At 29.2% G+C, this 22,636-nt stretch overlaps 5 protein-coding genes across 5 annotated transcripts in view; 3 read left to right on the top strand and 2 right to left on the bottom strand.

Moving 5' to 3' along the window:
* Window positions 1–1,486, top strand: part of LOC105626595 — a 2,659-nt gene extending 1,173 nt beyond the window's left edge. Inside the window, exons 3-4 of the mRNA XM_012207889.1 lie at window positions 823–913; window positions 1,183–1,486. Of these exons, the coding sequence (XP_012063279.1) occupies window positions 823–913; window positions 1,183–1,486 (395 nt within the window). The remainder of the gene's footprint in view (window positions 1–822; window positions 914–1,182) is intronic.
* A 536-nt stretch (window positions 1,487–2,022) lies between these two features.
* On the bottom strand, window positions 2,023–2,781 carry LOC105626332 (probable U3 small nucleolar RNA-associated protein 11). The gene has a single exon (XM_012207634.1). It carries the CDS (start codon window positions 2,779–2,781, stop codon window positions 2,023–2,025), a length of 759 nt encoding a protein of 252 aa, XP_012063024.1.
* Window positions 2,782–5,626: 2,845 nt separating this feature from the next.
* On the bottom strand, window positions 5,627–6,824 carry LOC105626331 (S-phase kinase-associated protein 1). The gene is made up of 2 exons (XM_012207633.1): window positions 6,546–6,824; window positions 5,627–6,293 (listed from the first exon to the last, which is right to left on the bottom strand). The coding sequence occupies exons 1-2, from the start codon at window positions 6,822–6,824 to the stop codon at window positions 6,084–6,086; spliced, it is 489 nt and encodes a 162-aa protein (XP_012063023.1). The 3' UTR covers window positions 5,627–6,083.
* Window positions 6,825–9,122: 2,298 nt separating this feature from the next.
* Window positions 9,123–10,828, top strand: LOC105626594 (putative tRNA (cytidine(32)/guanosine(34)-2'-O)-methyltransferase). The gene is made up of 5 exons (XM_012207888.1): window positions 9,123–9,243; window positions 9,404–9,473; window positions 9,571–9,770; window positions 9,848–10,242; window positions 10,394–10,828. The coding sequence occupies exons 1-5, from the start codon at window positions 9,123–9,125 to the stop codon at window positions 10,826–10,828; spliced, it is 1,221 nt and encodes a 406-aa protein (XP_012063278.1).
* A 654-nt stretch (window positions 10,829–11,482) lies between these two features.
* Window positions 11,483–14,423, top strand: LOC105626593. Its single transcript, XM_012207887.1, has 4 exons — window positions 11,483–11,497; window positions 11,552–11,813; window positions 12,543–13,868; window positions 13,978–14,423. Exons 1-4 carry the CDS (start codon window positions 11,483–11,485, stop codon window positions 14,421–14,423), a joined length of 2,049 nt encoding a protein of 682 aa, XP_012063277.1.
* The last annotated feature ends 8,213 nt before the right edge of the window (window positions 14,424–22,636 follow it).

Below are 22,636 nucleotides of genomic sequence, written 5' to 3'. Positions count from 1 at the left end.
TAACTACACATAGTAGACAATAAACTTAATTAACTACTACTTATACGTAACTACATATATATATATATATATATATATATATATATATATAGATCATATAAAACAACATGATTTTATACAGATCATATAAAACAATATGATTTTATGACAAATTGGACGAGTTGAAAAATAACAGCGAATAACAAAATTTACGATTTAATATTGATTCAAAATAAACAGGTATTGATAAGTTTGCATTGGTGTGCGCCCAGTTCGGTTCTTTGTCAATAATTTATTTCTATTAAAGCTATACACCATGCACGCAATTCAACTTTTCAATCAATAGATGAATCAATAGATGAAATTATTATGGTCAACCAGAACAACAATTAAGGCACGATAACGTCAAAATGACATTAAAATGAATCGGAAATAATTGAAAAATGACTTTTAATAATTATTCTGGAGTTATTTTGATATCATTTGATATTAAAATGACTTGTTATTCTGCTTAGGATGTTACAAATGTTACAATTGATTCTCTACTATTCCAATGGACACCATTCTCTACGTTTAATAAAAACATAGAAACAAATAAAACCACAAAATATTCAATACATTTTATTGTGCTAAATACACATCGGGCATTTATCAATTAGAGATATATCTCTCTCTCTCTCTCATTTTTATATTTAGATTACAATAGTATATACAACAGTTTTAATGTGCACTAGTTCTGTCAATAAAAAATTCTATAAGACGATAACAACATATTATATATAATTTAAAGAGAACCATAACATTTTTACGTAAGCATTTTGTTTCTACAAATTTATTTTGTAGACTTTCAGGCGTTCCAGTTTTGCGTGTTTGTTCCCGGTTGTCTTTTCTCGACTGCATGTATCAGTGTTTTAGAACTCAATCAATCTGCTACGTACGTGTTAAGATAATTATTTTGCCTAGAAATATTTAGAAATTTGCAACCAATAAAATTCAAAATTTGTCTTGATCTAATTTAATTCTTATTGTACAATTATTTTCATAATAAGACGAATTATTTTCATTCAGTTGAAGCTAATAGCAGTAATAGTTTATTCTATATTTGTTTTCAATCTACAATCTACAAATATTTGTTTTCAATCTACAATCTACAAATATTTGTTTTCAATCTACAATTTTTAAAAATATAATCTTTCCATACAGATCTATTACAGCTTGCCCTCGCCTCGACATTTACGCCAAGAAACGACTTTGGCAGATTAATTACGACTGCATAAGCATATCAACAGAATTGCCGATGATGTCAACTGACGACAGTGATGACACAATGAGAATGACGGACATGACAATCGAAGAAACATCTTTGGCAGAAAACAGACGGTCGACATCGAGCGAATCAACAATTGTGCAAACATCGGAAATGAATGTCACGGAAACAAGGCCAGAAGAAGCGGAGGATATTACAGAGATATCGGAAATTTTTGAAGAAACAATACCGATTAAATGACGATTGTAATTGTGATTGTTGCAAAGAGAAAAATAACTGTGGAATAATGGAAGAAATAATTAATAAGATATAACGTAAGATATAACTAAAAATATTACAAAAGATGAATAAATTTATGAAAGTTACGAAAAGAGCGAGATAAACAAAGATAATAAACTAAATGAGTTTAACACACTTGGCCAAATTATTATACTACTAATAAGATTTTTCAGCAATTATTACACATTTTTTATATTTTATTTTTTGTCTAAATATAATTTTTTATTATGAATATAATAAATAGATAAATACTAATAAGTAATACAAAAATTAAAAATAAATTTCATCATTATTATTATTAAATTATTCTTCAATAAAATAATTTATTAATTATTTTATCAAAACATACGAATTTTTATTATCAAGTGATAGATATTAAACGAGTGACATTGAGTGATATAAAAAAATGATGAAAGCTGCGTATAAATTTTTATTTGATATTCACAATTTATTGACTAATATTATATACTAATCGATTTTTATAATACACAAGTAAGTTATCGTTTCCTCTCAAACTTCCACCTATAAATAGGAGCGGCATCCTTCGAACCAGATTTCACTAGTTTCGGTTTCCTGACTTTCTTATCTTTCAGCGCTCTGCGTATCTCAAGTTTCTGTTGCACGACTGTAAGTTCACGTTCCCTATCAATCCTCTTTTCAAGTTCTTTATAAGTCATGTGTTTTTTTTGCTCAAACTTAGCAATAGTTTTGTTATCCAATTCCGGTAGCTTCATATTTTTGATTGCACTTAAAGTAGGCCGATTTGTGCGTCTGGACAGAAGCGCTGGATGTGTATCTAATTTCTTGGCTAGGTCAAAATTCTTGATCTCAACGTCATCCAAGAAAAAGATATGCTGATTCTGTGTCTCGTTGGCTGCATCAATCATATGCAACTGACTTTGCAACTTGTCTATCTTTTTCGCCTCAATGTTCCTCTTGTATGCTACATATCTGAGATCTTGTGTCTCCATTAGCTTGATTTGTTCGGGTGTGTGCTGATCCTCCTTGTCCTTCTCTCGATGAACGCCATTCACCACTTTGGAATTAATCATATGAAAATGAAACTCATCTGGATTCTTATTCAGTGCACGCTTTCTTAGGAGTTTGATTGTCGCTCGCTTTTCCTGGAAGTCCCTGGCTCTGATAATGTAGTCTTTCTTTTTCTCTAACAGTCCCAGATGTTTGCGTGCCTCTGGTTGGTGACGTTCCCGGTGAGTCTTCTGACTCATCTTCGCAGCTTTCTTCCACGATGACATTTTAATTTGTTGCTCTCTGAAAAGCAAGATTATTGTAAGATTATTACAGATGTTCATTTGAAAGTGAAATAAATGGATGAATATAAATATAGTTAATAGTAGATAGAACACTAATCACACAGATAATATCTATATTATGCAGCTTACTTTTTTGTATTCACGAAAAAAATTGCTTCATCAACAATAATAAGAGCTGATCATCTCTATATCACATAACCTCACATCTAACAGAACATGTGCTTCAAGTGCACAGAGTAATAATTCGTGCCCAAGCGCTCATTCTTCACACCAGCACACACATACTCATACACCATCATACATAATGAAAAGCATACATTTCTAATAGCCAATTGGCTGCGTTCAGTAGAGAAAGCAGCCTTGCAACTATTATAAAATTCTTCAATATGATTGATTTATACATTTAGATCTATAAAGAATCAAAAGCAAGAACCAATCATATTGAAGAATTTTACACAGTTGCAAAGTTGCTTTTTCTGCTGAACGCAGCCAATGAGAACGTGATATCATGGCGTGCCGCGCCATTACTTTGATTATTTGAATTAAGCCTTATGTCATAATTATTTTATTTATTTTTGTGCTTGTAATTATATCTGTGTAGCTTATTTTATAATGTGCTCTTTGTTTCCTGTTTCTTACTTTTTCTCTTTTTGCAACCGTTTTATTGACAATTGCATTTCTTGTATGTGTTTTCTGTTTCTTCCAAAGTTTTTAACATTTATCTTAGACAACATAAAACAAAAAACCGGATAAGAAGCAAAAAAAACAAGATGTAAAAAAAATAGTAAAAAGCAAGAAACAGGAAACAAAAAGCACATAAGAAGCAAAAAGATAAGATGTACAAAATAGTAAAAAGCAGAAAAATAAAAAGTATATTGTAGAATAAGCTTGTGTGTTTGCAATATATAATATAATTTGGTTTTATCTTTTGTCATAATAAAAATTAATTATTCACAATTCTTTTCATTTTAATATTAACGCTTTCTCAGGAAAGGAATATATATAAAAGGGGTAATTAATGAGGAATAATAAAAAATCGAAAAGGAGAGATATAACAAGAAATATAAAGATATAGTTATTGATAGGATACCGGTTTATCTAAAAAGCGAAAACCTGGAAACGAAGAAAGGAGATGAAGACTGCAGTCGATTTGGACGTTTTCAGTGTTTTTCAGTATTTCTATTCTTATTTTATATTCAATGAACGATAAAGGATATCAAAAGGCTTCAAAATGTCTGTAACATCGCGTTGACGGTACTCTTAATCTTGAAACGAGATGAAAATTACAAAAGTGAGCGAATTTACTAGAATATTGATAATTTTTTGGTCAACACCTAGTAAATTTGCTCACTTTTGTAATTTTCACCTTGTTTGAAAATACAGAATCCCCCGATCCCTTGTTGTCATACCACTCAATTTGACATGAAAATAAAAATATCTTTTTTTAGTTTATTTACGATGTTATAATAAAATAAGCAACTATGTATAATTGTTCCAGAAATAAACTTAATACATACATACATAAAGGAAAAGCAATTTTTCAACGTTGTCGATAAATAAAATTGCTTTATAATACGTGCTACAGCCACAAATTGCGAATAAAGATAATGTATAATTATGTACTGTATATGTAATGATAATTTATATTTATGTACTTTTCTTTCAAATAAAATCTTTCATATAATTTTTTCATATAATTTTTCAGAATTTTTATCTACATTTCAGGATTTTTCAGAAATTATAATCTATATTTTTTAAGAAAATTTCTCAAATTCTTTCTTTACACAAATAGAAACACTTTTCAAAAATACTGAGAAAGTCTATATCTTTTTTATAATTCTTCATATATGTGAATTCTGAAATATTCTAAGATTTCTATAAGATTTCTCATCCTATTATGCTAAAAACTTATAAAATCTGAAAAGTTAAGATATTTTTTCAAATATAATAGAATGAGACATTCATCTTATAAAAATCTTGGAATATTTTATAATTTATATATATAAAAAATTCTAAGAAAGAATAGAACTATATTCTATATCAAAACATAAATTCAACATTCAACAAACAATAAATTATCCAATTAAATATATCTGATAAGAATGATACTTTACCCAAACACGTGTTATAGAAAACACACATAGTATTCCAAAATATCAATAGTCAGTACCAATAAATTCGGAATATGTATATTTGAAATAATTAGAAACTATTTCCTTTGCTGCTTTTAATTTTCTGTAACTTATAATTTTAATATTTTTCAAATCATGATATTCTGTAGCTGATTTGTCAAGATAAAGCCAATTTTTGTGTAAAGTTTGGGATTGCTTCTATCATTTTGTGTTTAATCTTTCAATACAATTAATTAAAAAAACGTGAATAACTTGATGAATACATTGTTTAAATACTTCTATACATTTAGAAATAAATGTTAACTTATATTACAAATACAAATCTATGTAATTATTATATAGTTGCTAATATTAATATACTTATTTATTGCCTCATAGTACAGATTTAACGTATCCATTAGCATTACATTTCAAAAATGTATTCCTCTTGCAACAATTGTTAATAAAGTTTTTTTTTAATAACACGATTAAGAAGATACTAAACATTTGTTTAAAATGAGTCCATTGTAGATTATATTTGACATTAAGGTTAGAAATCGTGGGTTCTCAACTTATAATTTTACAAGTGACATATAAATGCGAAAGTATCAAGATTTGCAAAATTTAATATTGGCATTTTTATATTTATATTTAAAATTTAGCTAGTTTTCTAAGGATTTCAAAGATGCAATAGAAAGTAAATAATTAAAAGTATAAATAATTACTTTTAAGTTTATTTTTAATGTCGTTAAACACACGTGTATATAATATGTTATTAAATATAAATTTATAATATTATACTATATAAAATCATCAGCGTTGTCTAAAGTCGTATGCTAGAAGCTTGCACATAAGATTTGAATGTTGTTCTTGGATATTATCGATAACGTCCAAGGATTCTATTAAATTTTAAGAGCGAAGTATATTCCATAAAGTAATTCACAATTATTCTATCTTTATTTAATTGAAATAAATAACAATGGACCTATATGTGATATATGTTCACACAGTGATTTTGACTATAATTAATTAGGATTTTATCCATCTTCAAAAAAATTTTCACACAAAAATTTCTCAAAATAATGGAGCTCCGATTAAGTCCGACATCTAGTAACGCAATGAATTATTTAACATTCAAAAGTTATTAGCGACTGTAAAAAATCGCATTTCTATTTATTTCTCCTCGCACCATTCATTCTCCTTGCGCACTTGTTCTTCTTCAGAAGCTGTAAAGTCATTCTTGATATTGAATGTTTTGCGAATCTCTTCAGGTGTCTTGCCTTTGATCATATTAGCAACAGTTTTGCATGTAACATCCAAAAGACCTTTTATATCAAGATAATTAGCTGCCAAAATCAATTCAAAGAGAGTCCCTTGATCCACCTAAACAACACAAATTAAAAGTTTTAAAAAATCTAATACTTTCAACAACCTTCATTATTATTCATTATGAATTTTTATTAAGTATTTATATATTAACATATATTAAAACACACACACACACACACACACACACACACACACACACACACACGTGCGCGCACGCACGCACGCACGCACGTACGTACATAGGCACACATATACATTTTTGTACATTACTGTAATGTCATTTTATAAAATTCAGCAGATATTCACTTTCAAGAAATCTGCATCCCAAGAGCTAATGTCATCAGTACGCTTCTCTTTGTTCTCATCATCTTCTGGTGGTGGAGGGTCATCCTTGTGATACGTAGCCCATTGTATGACCTTCCTTAGTATTGCAGAATTTACATTTGGCAACGGTACAACCTCTTCCTCATCTTCGTCCATACCGAGATCTTCCAACATAGTCTTGATAGTAACTGAACACTTTGCTATCTCAACATCGACTTCGAATACCTCGCCATCAGAGCTTTGTAACTTTATGTTAGGCATCTATACAAAAAACAGATTTGATGGTAGACCAAACAAAGTAATATTTTGAAACAGGGTTTTACAATATTTTTGAAGATTCTTTTACAAACTGAAAATAATACACTAAATCCTATTTTTTTTTCTAAGTTTTTGGCAAAGTAATTCATGATAACTTAAATAGGCAAAATTTAAATGGAAGATTATTTTGTACGTTGACAATATTTTAAAATTTTATGTATAAGAAAACAAGAAAGAAAAGGTTCAGATCAAAATAACTACTAACATTAACTGCTTTCCGTGTAGGACACGATATAATTATATCTTCAATAAATAACAAAAAATAACATTTGAATCAACTGTGCTTTCTAAAAACAAAAAAACAGCTATCATAAGCTTTATATTCATAATGCTATAAATTGCTCAGAAATTTTGAATGAAGAAAGAATTGAACAATTGCATTGGTCAAGTGGTCGAAATTGTTCGAATGTGATTTGTTAATTTTCCAAGATCTTAAAAAATAATTTCTAGCATCGTGTGATTTAAGAGAAATTTTTATAGTATATGTTTATCTAAATCTAACATTTTGCAATGCATGTAAAAAACGACTCGTGTAAAAATAATTTCAATTTCATTTTTCTAATGACTTCTAATGATTGGAAAAGTATTTCCAACTCAAGGATTTTTTCTGCGCACAAAGCAAAAGGATACAACAACGTCATTAACCTAGCTCTCTTAGCACAATCCTAATTCGCCATTTTATCATTTGTTATTCTCGAAGCTTCCGTTTCACTATATATGTCTTAAACGACCGATAGACATTTTTGTTTTGCTTGTTTGCCTTCTCTGTCGTACATAATCACATAGGAAAATTGACTACCTTTTTAATTGCAGAGAATGAAACGTCGATTCAGGAATAAATGTCTATTAGTTCGTCGCCTGTCGCTGCTTCGTACGAACGCGTTTTCTCCTTTGTCGCTACTTTCTCTTCTTCTGATCCTTTCGTAATCTATTTTTGAGTTTTAATTCACGATAATCCTCAACTAACATACACAGGTGCGTTCCTCTCTACTTGTTTGAATTGTTCCTGCTTTTTCTAGATGTTGATGACCATTGTAGGATTATAGACGACTGACGATTGACGGATCACGAAAGTAAAGAAGGAAACACGGCAAGTGAGATGGCGCGGTTGGCAGAACGTTTTTTTCTGCTTGATGCATCATCTACAGTCATTTAGAAAAACTAAAATTCAAATGCGAGTTGACCGTATGCTAGGGCTGCGGTCGATTTGGATGCTTTCAACGCTTTCACTACTTCTATTCTTATTTTACGTAAAATGAACGATAAAGACAGAATGATGATTACAAGCGCTTAAACCGTGTCCAAATCGATTATAGCCTAGATAACATTACCTTTTCTCTAGAAATCCTGGAGACCTGGAGATTCTCAAACATGAGAAAGTTGCGCATTGATTGCGCCAAGTTTCAGAAAATATCGCCTTATATTTATATACTTGCATTTGTGTTACTTTTAAATTTCAATATAATTAAAATTAGATATTTTAAAGATATATTAATAAATAAATTTTTGTACATTACATGTAAAAATAATGTATGCGAGAAGTTTAGTTTAACAATTTTTTTATATAAAATTATTATTTTGAAAATTTAAAGATATATATCTTGAAATAATAAAATTAAAATTACAAAAATAAACAAGTTTACTGGAATATTTATAATCTTATTATAGATTTAAATTTTTTAAATAATTTTGTAAAAAGAAGTGTTAAATTAAACAATTCTTCTCGCATGCACGTAACAAAAAGAAATTTATTTATTAATATTTTTAAAATATTTAATTTTAATTATATTGTTGAAATTGGAAAGTAACACAAATATAAGTATGCAAAATATGTATGGCACGTATTCCTGAAACATGGCGGACGAATCAACGCACGATTTTCTTATGTTGTGTCTCTTATTAAGGTTGGGTTTTTATCTAACACTATGACATTTATTTTCAGCGTCGTAATAGGTCACACAATCAAAATTGATGCTTGATATTCGTCAATTTCTATCACGTGACTTATTTTGACGTCGAAAATAAGCGTCGAGTGTCGGCATGAAAACCACCTTTAGGAGGATCTCTACTTTCCTCCATAAGATAAGTGCATCATTCATAATGTACGTGCATCATGCTTTTTTCTAGGATTGAGCGTCGTAAGATAAAGAAGACACGACTTTGCATTCTCGAAGCGCTTTAAATTTATTTAAAAAATTTCAAATACTTTTTGTGCGATAGAAAGTTCAATTTTGATAGAAAATGGGAAAGACTTCGAAGGATAAACGCGATATATACTACAGAAAGGCGAAAGAAGAAGGATGGCGAGCTCGGAGTGCTTTCAAGTTGCTTCAAATTGATTCGGAGTGTCATATTTTTGATGGTGAGTATAATAGATTTAGCAATTAATAAATTTTTCTTTTTAATTATCACTTTTTATCCTAGCTGTTTCATATAAATTAAGATTATATATGATTTAGATAACGAAAAAAGAATGTATGAAACTAAAAATAATAAAAGAGAAAAATATTTTTCTCTTTCAGGAGTATCTAAAGCAGTGGACCTGTGCGCTGCACCTGGAAGCTGGAGCCAGGTCTTAGCTCGCAAGCTAACGTAAGTGAAACTTTATCAAAGTTTAAATATTACATAAAGTCCATTCTATTATAATAAGAAAATATTCTTAATTTGTCAAATAATTGTATATTTACAGAGAGAACTATAAAAAGGCTTTGGAAAATGGTCCTGCACCTAAACCAAAAATTGTCGCAGTTGATTTACAAGCAATGGCACCCTTGGAAGGAGTTATTCAACTGCAAGGTGACATTACTAACAGTAGTACAGCAGAACAGATCATTGCACACTTTGATAACTCCCGTGCAGACTTAGTTGTGTGTGATGGAGCACCTGATGGTACATATCTTATCACTTTTTGTTCTTGCTAACACTATATAGATTTTCTGAAATAATAAATTTTATTTTGATCGTAGTGACCGGTTTACATGATATGGATATATTTATCCAATCACAGCTGTTACTTGCTGCTTTGAACATAGCTACATACATCCTGAGACCTGGAGGAACATTTGTCGCAAAAATCTTTCGTGCCAAGGATGTGTCGCTTTTGTATGCTCAATTAAGAATATTTTTTCCTTACGTCTATTGTACGAAACCCAGCAGTTCTCGCAACTCAAGCATCGAGGCGTTTGTAGTCTGTAAGGATTACAGCCAACCAGAAGGTTATGAACCAAATATGTTGAATCCTTGGATGATGGAGGAGTCATGGGATTTCGATAAATTGACAGGAGTGAATAGGACCATTGTTCCGTTCATCGTATGTGGAGATCTCAACCAGCCCGATTCCGATATGAGCTATCCACTAAATGTGAGTGTGACATATATTCTCATTTAACTGTGAATTAAATAGGTTAAAATAAAATAGAAGGAAATTCCTTGCTATTCTTTTGCATTTTCTTTTTTATATATTTTATTTATATTATTATATCTCATTCTATCTTGTTCGTAAATATTCTCAGTATGACGGTAAGGAGTACAAGTACCACGAACCAGTGCAAACCCCCATAGCACCGCCTTACGCGGAAGCATTGTTAATGAATAGGAAAAGAGCTGAGAAAAGTGCTTCTACTTCCAATGAAAACAACGTTGATGTCGACTTGAGCGCATTGGATATCAAAGCGGCGATAGAATGCGAAAATGAATCATCAATATCTGAAATAAAATTGATTTCTACAAATAATGACTTTGACAATGAACCGAGTACGTCCACGAAAGTTATACAGGATGAAAGTAGCGAAGAGGAAATAGTCATCGGATTACAAAATTTATATCAACTTGATATTTCTGATCACTACACTGACTTCAGTGAGAATAACGATGAAGCAAAATGCACAGATGAGACATCTGAAGTGTTGATCGCTTCTAGTGTTTCTAGTGTTTCAGATAATGACTGATCCGAATTTAATGAAAATTGAATATTGAAGAAAAAACAGACATATACATTGATATGTCACAATAGTTAAACTTGTATTTAAAGAAGAAGAAAATACGGATAATAACTGAATGCACTACGAAACAATTAATTTATTCCTTCGTATTATATATATATAATTATTATTTAAATATATAAAAATTTTTATTACATTGTTATCTTAAAAAATAAACTAATCTCTGATCTGTTAATTTAATTTCCAGAAATCGAACATCTATCGAAAATAGATTCCTTAATTTATATTGTTGAATAAAGTTTCTTTATTTTTTTATTTATCTAAAAAATTATTTAGATCTTTTTATAAATTTAAACAAAAAAAACAAATATAATTTTTAATTATTTTATTCTAAGTTTTTCTTTCAATTTGCAATTATAAATATAAATTAAAAATATATATAAAATCTATTGAATATAGAAATCTATTGAATATAGAAAATACGTATAATCTGTTATAAATGCTACAAATTATAGACCTTGATTTTTGTTTATTTTTATATCTACAATATATACTTACACATATTCGTTTACATTGTTATTATCCTATGAATGTATTGACGAATTATTTGTCGTTGAACAATTAGTAAACATTTGATCGTTTTAGCAATTACATCTCGATATGTTGAAAGACAAAGTATTTACTAAAAGCGCTATATATCGATTTCCAAAAATTTTTCAATTCGGACAGGCAAACGCAGCTTGTCGATTCTGCAAGAAAATATTTTGCTGCACAAAATGTCGCGATCGCCACGTGGACAAGGTGCATCCCAATATGAACATCGATTGTCCCCTCTGCGCCTCTGAAATATTGCCGATACGACAGTGTGAGTCCACGAAATTGAACTTGGAGGATGAGAAATTATTGTGTCACATAATTGACAAACATTTGCCATTACGTTGCCGGCTGTGCGGTGATTTGTTTGAATCCAGAGAAGATTTCAAGTCCGTTGGTAATTTACGAAGTGAATTAATAATAAGATCCAAACAGTTATTTGCAAAAATAAAGATATCATCCATGGGTTCCATTTAACACTCACAACACGTGAAGTCATTTCACTCTTGTTATTTCATCAAATATAAAACAAGGACAAAAGATTTTCGCAAGGATTGCGAAAGTCGAGCGCAGCCATGATTGAGTTTTAAAGTCAAATTTTTAAGGACAAATTTCATTAAAATTCTATCAATTTAGGCGCTTATTACCTTCAGAAAATATTTAATTATTATTATTATATAAAATACACATATATTATGTGATACTTCAGTATCACATAAAGAATTTAATATAACTTCTCTTTCATTCTTTTATTAGACAATAAATATTACGGTCTGTTAGAAATATATAGAAAGAAATGAATCTATCAAATACATGATATTTTTTTATCTATTTTATAAAATTTTATTTTTATTTGTAAAGTTTTGTCTCTATTTTAAAGTCTATTTAAAAGTTTTGTTACTTAGCATCGAAAATAGCACGAAAAAGATTATAATATAGAAAGTCAAAATTAAAATGTTTAAGTTTAAAATGTAAAAGTTTATAAGTAATAAAGTAAAAATTCTTTATTGTAACATTTTCTAAATGATATGTAACGTGTAAATTTTTGAAATCTGTAAATAGACTTTTTATATTCAATGTTAAGTATTTTTTATATTAAATTTCACATTTTTAAATGAAACTTTAGGTGCGTGCAAGTGGTTTGAACGTTGGAATTGTCTAACATCACCATCCAGCCACGAGCAGCTCGAGAAGAAATCAAAACAGTCTTCTATAAGCGAAAGCGACTGTAACGGCAGTAGATTTTGCACGCCGCCGGAAATCTATCGCAAGACCAGCACACCAATGCTTCTTGGTCAAAAGACTGGCTTTGAGACATTCTCCGTACCGGATTTCAGTTTTAAAACGCCTAAGACGGACTCGTCGTCGATCGCACAGGTCGCGATTTCGAAGACGCAGACGAGCGATACGCAATTCTTTAGTTGTCTGCTGTACAGCTCAAACGAAGAGACGACGCCTTTTAGGATCTGCAAAGAAGAACAATTCGCTAAAAGTAATTCAGGCAGTAGACCGAGCGTCATGGAACAATTCGCTAGGAATAATTCAAGCAATAGACTGAGCATTATGGAAGTAGAGCAAGAAAAAATTACAAACAACGATACTAAGATAATAACTGCGAATGTAAATGAAGTGTTGTCTCCTGTAAATATGGACTTGACGCGGACCGAGGGTGGCATCCTGCAGGACTCGCCTATGTCAGATGATGTTTGTGAGGATGTCATGAAGAAGGTAAGATTCTCTGATCGATATGAAACCGCGGCGGAGTTTGGGGACTTGATGGAGTCCTGTGTGCGAACTATTCTCAACATGTCGATGGAGGAGAATGAGTCTCATGACGCGCAAAAGAGGGCTGCTGCAGCAGAAGATATTAAAGACGCAAATAAGAGAATGCAAATGAACAGCATAGAAAACACGAACACTCTGAAGGTCACGAATGACAACCAAGCTGAAGATTCAACGCGTTCTTTAATACAACCCCCGGAAAATTTTTTAAACAATTCGCAAATCGGGATTGTGCAGGACAACACGAAAAATATAAAGAAGGAGAATCAAAATGCTGATGTAAACAATGAAGTAAACAATGGTTGGTCGATTATAAATCAAGATTCCAACAGAGTGTTGATGATGGTGCTGATGGAGAGCAATGCAGGAGGATTGACCACCGAGTTGATGCCTTTGATCAGTTCAGGTCTACAGAAATTGCAAGAACAACTTGTATCAAATCGTCAGTCTCTGAATACGGCTGAATCTACTAAGATTTGTAGAAGATCTATTACGACGATGAAGATGAGTGTCGAGAGTGTAGAATCTGTAGAGAATTATTCTGCGGATAATGCAGGGAAAGGACAGTTTGCGTTGTCTTCTCCCGTAGAAAGCAGCGAAAATAGTAATAATGGTGGATTTCTATCATCCGTCGCGCAAGCTGTAAAGCACGCCTTAAAAAATCTATCTGGTCAGTTAAATTTTCAAAATCATTTACAAATGAACTATTTAAGCAATTGAAAGATAAGATGTCATGTTCGCGCGATAACTTTAACTTTTAGCTTTTTTCGAAATTTCAGTTCTGGGTTTGAGAGTACCGAAAAGCATTGAAGCAACTGAAGTAATCCAACGACGAGAGATCGTCGAGAAATTGTCAACCTCGCCGAAATTATCCAGCGATGCCAGCAATAGTCAAGTTCGTCTTGGTAAACGGTCCCGTGAGACCACCGAAGTGTTCTTGAAGGAAGATCCAACTGCATTTTCACTGGACACAAGAAGTCCCCTCGCGAAACGTCAGAGGAGATGGTACAAGATGATTAGAGGACGCCTGCCGATTAACAGAATGCGGAATAGCCGCGAGACAACTTCGCCCAGAGGAATATCAAAAGAGACACAGGTTTTCAGTCAAGGATCCTTGACTGTGGGCGACACAGTCTTGCCGCTTCCTGCGAGAGCATATCGAACTACAGACAATGCTTCTTATAACAAAAAAAAGATAGATATTACTGAATTAAGCAATAAGTAAATCAAAGAAAATCGAACAAAACATCGGTAGGTTGTTCGATAGGAGGCTGCGGTTAACAGTGATGGTGGGGCGTATTTGATCAGTGGTAATTTTGGAGGTATCATACTGTCATTGTGGAAGAGACAACGGCAAACGTGACATATGCTACCAGAGTCTCCCAGGTTACCGTAAACCCCAAAAAGAGAAATCGATTCCCCATTTCATAGTTTATCTAGCGTACTAATCAGTATCTTTAAAATTTTTTTTAATTTTTTTATAGCATGACTTATTAAAATTAAAACTGCTTTGTATTGTGTTCTAATGTTTTGTTGTGCATTTTTAAAAATGGAATCTCTATTGCGAGAAACATGAGAAATGGTTATGCAATTGGTAGATCTTTAAAAAAAAACCGATTAATTAATTTTTGTTTGCTGTTAATATAAATTTGTTTTAGAAATAATTTTAATAAGATATTTTTTTGCGTAGAATAGTTGTTTGATTTTTTATTTTTAGTGAAATTATTTTATCTTTTATATTATTCAATAAAAAACTATTTTTATTTATAAAAAAACATAACACTGATTTCTCATGCAATTTTACTTAATATTTTGCAGAGAATATTTATCAGGAGATTTTATTGAAAATTGAAACTGATTTGAAGTTTGGATTCATCCCATCTATGTTTTATTTCTATTTATTTACTTTGGATGCTTTTCAATTGCAATATCCCTTTTATGCATACAGTGATACAAATTGTGTTCCAATTGCTGTAATCATCATCACAGCACTACACATCCATACTTAGTCCGTCGGCTGTGTAAACTTGTATTTTCTAATGATTGAATAGTTATTACCTCAAGCAGAACAACAAGTCATGATAATGTCAAAGTGATATTAAAATGAATCGGAAATGATTAAAAAAAATGACTGTTAGTGATCATTTTGGAATCATTCTGTTTGGATAACAGTGGCCATATATAAATAAAAGAAGAAAATGCGGAAGAGAGGGAAACATTGGTTTCCATTACTATTACGGATTAAAAAGATGGTATGATATTAAAAAATGAAACTTTATCCGCGCGTGCGAAATCGTGTGCGTAATTTGATGCATTTAATTTCAGTTAGTCGTGCACAATGCTACACATTATACATTCCTGTGTATGTTCATGTCAAAATGTATTAAAAAGTTGGAAAAAATTCTTTAATTTTTGTAAAAAACAAATTGAAATTTAAAGTAATATAAAAAAATTAATCGAAATTCAATTATTTTTAAATTACTGTTTTATTTAAAGGATTAAAAAGGATTAAATCTATATAATTCCATTAGAAATAAAATTCTATTAGAAAATTTTCTTAAAACAATAGAAGATTCAGCATGCCAATTTTATATTTTATACTGTTATATCAATTTTATATTTTTTTGTTATTTTATTATATTGTTATACATATAATAATTTATTACAGTATATTGAACATGAAATTTTTATTTTAGAACTCGCAAAGCACATTTAATACATAATGATGTTTTATATATAAAGTTACATAGATATGTTTGTATTCTAAAAAATTATGCGGTTTAAAAATGGATAAATTACACTAAATTGTTTTAATATTTTAGATATATTAGGTATGTGTTGCAATTATTTATAAATAAAGGCAATTTATGATCTTTTTTTTAAATATTGTATTTTCATTATTTGAATCTTCACAAATTAAATCTGTATTTCTTTTTCTTCTTACATTAGGCCTCTAGCCTGTATTACACCTTTCTCATATGTTTGTGGCGCACACGCTGATTATTCAATGCCACAAGCATATGGAATCTACAGTTTTAATGCTGATTCCGAAAGTGTTTCTGTGGGCAAGGATATTCTCGGGAGATTGCCGGTCTTTTCCGAGAGGAGACTCGAACATAAAAATTTTCTACTAGGATAAGTACTGCGATCGAATCCGAGATCTCTGACATGATAGACTAGTGCGCTGTCTGTTATCCCAAACAACACGACTATTTGTCGGCTTATAATCGACTTTTTTCCAGTTGGCATAGTCGCCTGTTAACTTAAAGTCGATTGTTCTTAATTGACGTAAATCGATATTAGAATGCCGACTGTTAGTCGATTTTTTTTGAGACATTTGTCAAATATTAGTTGACTATTAGTCGACATTCGGTCAACTTATAGTCGACTTCGTGTTGTTTGAGATGCCACGCTTGCGCTTATTTCTGTATTTGATTTATAATTAAATTAAAGACATAAATATGTGTCATGCCAATCTTGCAATATAATGACTTTAATCGCGGAAAAACCAAACATTACGAGCATTTAATATTGTTCGAAACAGTTGTGGTTCTTTCATTTCTTCCACGCTATTAATAACTTATGAATTAATAATAGAAACATCAGATTATAGAAATTACCACATTAAATACAGCGTTTTAATGTAAAGAGTATATCGATTGGAAGAAAATAATCAAATGCGAAAAAATCAAGTTATAAATATTGCTTTTTCAAGATAATCTTTCGGTAACGTTTGATTTTTTCTACAGTCAATTATTTTATTCTAATTATAAACACAATCTTAAATCTTTATATTAAAACACTGTGTTTAAAATGTGTTAATGTCTAATTGACGCTTTTAATTAAATTCTTATCTTAATTTGTTATTAATTGCGCATATTAATTATCCATTTTATTAATCTCATCGGAAGTGTTTATAGATACGTCGAGTTTCATCTATATAAATTAAGTTAAAATATAATATAGTCTAACGAAAATGCATAAGACGGATAATCCATTATGTGTCATTGCTTCGTCGATTGGCAGCCTCATTCACAATTTGACTTCGTTTTTACATAAATTATTAATAACAGTTTATCGCTGAAAATGCTATGGTAGTTATTATCTAACTAAAAATTCTGACTGAAAAAACATTTCTAAATTGATTATATCTGACAATATTGTACTTTTATTTTTGTACGTAGTCTCGCTATTTAATAATATACCAATTATCGACTTAGTTTTAGAAAATATCTCAAGTAAGTAGTAGTGTCTTATTGAGAGGAATACTTGAGACATTCCAAAAATGGAATTTTTTAAAGCATTAAGATTAGTTTTTAATTCTACGTTCTTTATGTTTAATAAAAAATTTTATAAACAGATTTTTGGATTACCTGGGTTCACCATTATCTCCCTTAATGTCTAATATTATGTAAGATTTAGAGTTGTGTTCGCTAAAAAAATTGTCAGTGTTTGTCCTCTTTTTTTATGGAAGATATGTGATAAACATTGTTTTAGTTCTTGATATCTTGAATATTGAATGAAATCTAAATACATTCTAAATACTTTTATAACTTTTATCATCTGAGATTAAGATTCACTATGGAATTTTGGGAGCAATACATTGAATTTTTTGGATGTTTGCTTGATTAAGAAGGGAATTTTCTCTCATTTTTTTATTTTGATATCATAAACTTACATTTTCAGGTTGATTTTTGAATTATTTTTTTTGCCCCTTTTTCATCCCCTTTCTTAAAAGATAGGTACAATAATCAGTCTAATTAATAGGATATTATCATATTCTTTTCATTATAATAATTTTGATAATATCATTAAGATTCTAAACAATGATTATCCTTTGAGTTTAATCTTTTCAATAAAGAAGTCTCTATAAAAAGTTTGATCAATTAAATCACAGTGTCTGAATGTCAGAAACATAGTGAACAGACTTTGTGAAAGTGAACAAAAAACAATGTTTTTTCATTCCCTGACATCTGACAAAATTAGGAATTTTGTTAATAATTTGCTGAAGTAATTGTTATAATTTGCTGAAGAAGACTCCAAAGTGAGTCGAAATGTTCATGTAATTTTGTTTAATAGAATAAAAATAACAAAGAACACAATTCTTTATTTTATGTACCAATGACAACACTGCATTCTTAATCCGTCCTTGGTATTCTCTACTTCTTGTTCGTTAACAATGTTTCTTTAGTACGTATGGCATATAGAGATATTAATAAATTAAATAGTTTTATTAAGGTACAAAAAGATATTCTGCCAACGTTATCTTATTTCAACGTGATTTATAAAATCGATTGTAAGAATTGTGACGTGTCATACATCGATCAAACGAGCAGATATTTAAAAACACACATCTTTCAACACAGAAAAATATTAATAAGAACATGACTCAATCTTTGGTTAATTCTATGTTCTTACATATCATAGAATTGAATTATCTCATGATTTTGATTGAGACTGTTAAAATATTAATTGAAGAATGTTAAATAATAAATTATTATCAGAGATGATTTATATAAAGAAATAGAAACAAAGTTTAAATGACACGTTATTATTAGACGTTATTATTATATAAAAAAAGTTTATATAAAAAAAGTTTATATAAAAAAGAAAAAATTTATGTTAGGTTTGTAGCCCTTTTTTATATTGTTATTTAATTTTATTGAGCCTTTTGACGTATTGTTTTGATTTATTAAATAATTTATTAAAAAATGTTTTTTTTTAATGTTAGTATTGACAATTTTTTCACATTATTTTTATTTTAAAAAATGAATCAAACAATTTAATAACAATATAATTATTCATAGTTTCGACAATTTGTTTGACTTCATGTACAATAAATTATTATTATTTTTCATAAAATCGTGATTCTCCGACATAATAAAAAAATGATTGTATTTCTTATGTAGCAAATCGGACAATTTGATGACCAAGTTTTAACAAGTATTGGACATCTAATAGTTTTAATCATTAACTCATGTAGAGCATTCTCTCTTTAATGCGGTTTTTTCCGAATAATTTATTTTTGATTTTTGCATTATTAATTTATTATTAATTTTTGCGTTATTAATGCAACGTTTGAAATGTATACGTTTATTTGCTTAATAAATGATGTTGTAATTTACACTCGAATATCCTTGGCTCATTATTGACATTATTTATCTTGTTAAATTTAATTATTTGAGCTTATTTTAATTTTGATTTTAAAATATAATAGATATTTATTTGATCAAAATTTCATTATCTCCTTTTTTCATTTTTAAAGATGTATTAGGTATGGGAAAAAGTTCGTTTCCCATTAGATGTAATGGGAAAAACGCCACGAACTTTTTCCACACCTAATATTATTTATTTTGAATGATTTAGAATACATATAATTTTTATATTAAAATTTAAAATAATTATTTTATATTAAAATTTAAAATAATAATTAGACATAAATATAAGAATGATTAGAACGAATTAATTAAAAATTTATGATATTAATTAATATGTTAGAGACAAAAACATGTTTCAAGAATTTATTGCTTAATAAATATTGCATCATTTTGGAGGCTGATCTCATTAAAAAAAAAAGGAGTTATCGTATGACGATATTTTGACATCGTCAAAATATACGATACGTCATACGATAACTCCTTTGATTATGTATATTGATCTTTTAAATTGTATGATTATGTATGTATTGTATGATTATGTATGTTGTATGATTATATATATTGATCTTTTAAATTGTATGTAATATTGTTATTACATTAATTATCTATCAATTTTATTAATCTCATCGGAAGTGCTTGTAGATATGTCGGTTTAAATTAAAGTTTATTATTTGAATTAAAAATTAAAAGCATAAATATATACGAGTAAAGTTTTGTTATAACTACTTAAAAATATTTAATTTATTTCTTGAATTAAATTTCTCGATTAAAAAATGTTAATCTTTTCGACTAGTAAATAATAATAATGAGATAATGAGAGAATAATAATCATTTCTTTTTTACAGGCGAGGCACATAAGAAAATGAAGAGATGAGCTTACTTTAATTAATTGAGTTCATCTTAACAACATTGCATACAATGTGATACATGTCGCCGAAGGTTCTTAGTGAACCATGGCCCTCTTTTTTTCTCTAGGAAATGTCATTGAATCAATAATATTACAATGCCACGTTGATACTTTTCGATCATACTAATATAAAAAGGTAAAAATTATTATTCCGTGATAAAATCATTAGTCAAAATCTTGACTTCGCTGCACAAGTAGATTCACAATGTTTTTCATACTCAATTGTGTAATTTTCGAATTTCGTAATAAAGGCAAGAAGAATATATTATTTTATTTCTTATCTTTTATTAAAATGTTATTTATTAGCCGCACAAATATGTTTTTATTGAAACATCATTTCATGTTTTATCATATTGTCGCTTCTTTGAAGCATGATAACAATGAGTGATCGATGACTGACATCAATTGTTATCTTTCTCGAATATACAAGATGTATTAAATGATATCTTTATAGTATAATGTGTAAGAAATAAGAATTCTCTTAAAGAAACATGCACATTTACTTTCACAAATATACAGCCTAAATTTATGATTCGGGCTGAATCATAAAATCAGGTTGAATCATAAATTTGAAGTAACATTGTTATAAATATTTGCAATAATTTATTAGATTGAGTCAACATTACATTTTCTTAAAAAAATAAGTTTTACACATTATTTCTTTGTTTTTTAATTCTATTTCATTTATTACTTAATTTTATTGAAAACATTATTTGTTTCATTTTTCCTTAATTATTTCTTTTTTTTGCTTTTTTTGATTTAATTTTGTATTTTTTTATTTTTATTAACATTTTTTCAGGAATCAATAAAATACTTTTTGCCTTTTCTCTCTTTTATCTTTATTGCTTAACTTTATTATTATTTTTTGTTAATTAAATTTTAGTACATGTGTTTTGTTACGCATAATTATCTTTTAAAAGAATTTTTTATTGATTACTACAAAAATTTTTTCTCTTGTTTGCATTATCGTTATTGAGAGATAAGTTCCGACCAGCTCGATGGTCAGGAGTTGACTAAACGGCAGCTCGAGTCTGAATGACTCAGAACCGCAATGCCGTTGTCAATCCACCGAGTGGTTGCGCTTACGTCGACGGTATATCTACCGATTTCGTTAAGAATTCATTTATTCTGGAACTGAAAGTCGTCGTGAGAGCCATGGTATACCGACTGCGGGTTTTATGTATCTATCGATCGTAATATCGAAGTTTGACGGTGATTAAATTATTTCTCAAGATACTTTGTGATTTTTTTTTGGACAACAATCACTAAGTCTCTTTGCTAATATTTGCTAATTATCGATTTGGAGTTGCACGCTGCCGTTTTAGAGACCATTATGACTTACTTTTATATTGTGATTGTATTTGTGATAAAAATTATTGTATAACAGATTCTTCAATCTACCTCTTACTGGATTCTTTGCGTGAGTATTCTCGCGATTACTTGAAAACTATACATTACATTAAGAAAAAAAGACTCTGTTACATATATTTAATCTCTATTACTCTATAATGTGCAAAGTTTAAGTTAATTCTTTGTTCTAATCATAATTATATTTTATTATATAAAAACTTTCATATATTGCAATAATATTTGATATTTAAATTGAATTATAATAAAACTCCTTTTTTATATTAAAAGATTAATTTTAAAAGATTAATTTTTATATAAAAAGATTAACCATAATAAAGTTTTTTATAGTCCACGATTTGTAATTTTGGGCTTTGACTTGTGATATGTCATTCACGACTATTATCTTTCTTTTTCTATCTTGAGAAAAAGAAAGGTAACTAACATGAACATTAGTATATACTGCCCCAATTACAAATCTTGAATGTAACTATATCACACAGATAATACAAAATTTAATTATCGTTTTCAATTAAGTATCATTCGTGATTTCATTATAGAAACAATAGTTTAGATTATATTACGAAGTTAACTGAACACAGTAGACATTCGTCACGCTTTCTTCATATTTTTTCTACAGATGTTCTAATTTCCATTCAAATCCTATAAAGATTTATATTCGGTGTAAAATACAATTGTACTTGTATTATTATTATATGAAAAATATTTAAAAAATAATTAATTAGTATGGACGACTGCATTTATGTTTGAGTTATTTTGATTGCTTATATGAACAAATATCTTCTGCCATGCGTTATTATTAAATTTAATAGAATGGTTTAAGAGCAAAACGATAAAAGTGCAGTCTCAATCATGAGTCATACTCACAGGAACATACGCTCATGGAATCATTTCTTTTATCAAATGTTAAACAAAAACAAACGATCCTCGCGAACGTTAAATGGAATGCAGACATAGTATTCCAGTCAGTCCGATCTATTTAAGTCGTCACCGTAGAGTCGGCAT

The sequence above is a fragment of the Atta cephalotes genome, assembly GCF_000143395.1.
Source record: "Atta cephalotes unplaced genomic scaffold scaffold00005, whole genome shotgun sequence".
NCBI classification, from domain to species: Eukaryota; Metazoa; Arthropoda; class Insecta; order Hymenoptera; family Formicidae; genus Atta; species Atta cephalotes.
This window is presented reverse-complemented; position numbering and strand designations above follow the sequence as displayed.

Coding starts and splice junctions, on each gene's coding strand:
- LOC105626332 (XM_012207634.1), bottom strand. CDS start 2,781: ATGTCATCGTGGAAGAAAGCTGCGAAGATGAGTCAGAAGACTCACCGG.
- LOC105626331 (XM_012207633.1), bottom strand. CDS start 6,824: ATGCCTAACATAAAGTTACAAAGCTCTGATGGCGAGGTATTCGAAGTC. Junction 6,294..6,545: donor GGGATGCAGATTTCTTGAAA/GTGAATATCTGC, acceptor TGTGTTGTTTAG/GTGGATCAAGGGACTCTCTT.
- LOC105626594 (XM_012207888.1), top strand. CDS start 9,123: ATGGGAAAGACTTCGAAGGATAAACGCGATATATACTACAGAAAGGCG. Junction 9,244..9,403: donor GGAGTGTCATATTTTTGATG/GTGAGTATAATA, acceptor TTTCTCTTTCAG/GAGTATCTAAAGCAGTGGAC. Junction 9,771..9,847: donor GTGTGATGGAGCACCTGATG/GTACATATCTTA, acceptor TTTTGATCGTAG/TGACCGGTTTACATGATATG.
- LOC105626593 (XM_012207887.1), top strand. Junction 11,814..12,542: donor AGAAGATTTCAAGTCCGTTG/GTAATTTACGAA, acceptor ATGAAACTTTAG/GTGCGTGCAAGTGGTTTGAA. Junction 13,869..13,977: donor CGCCTTAAAAAATCTATCTG/GTCAGTTAAATT, acceptor TCGAAATTTCAG/TTCTGGGTTTGAGAGTACCG.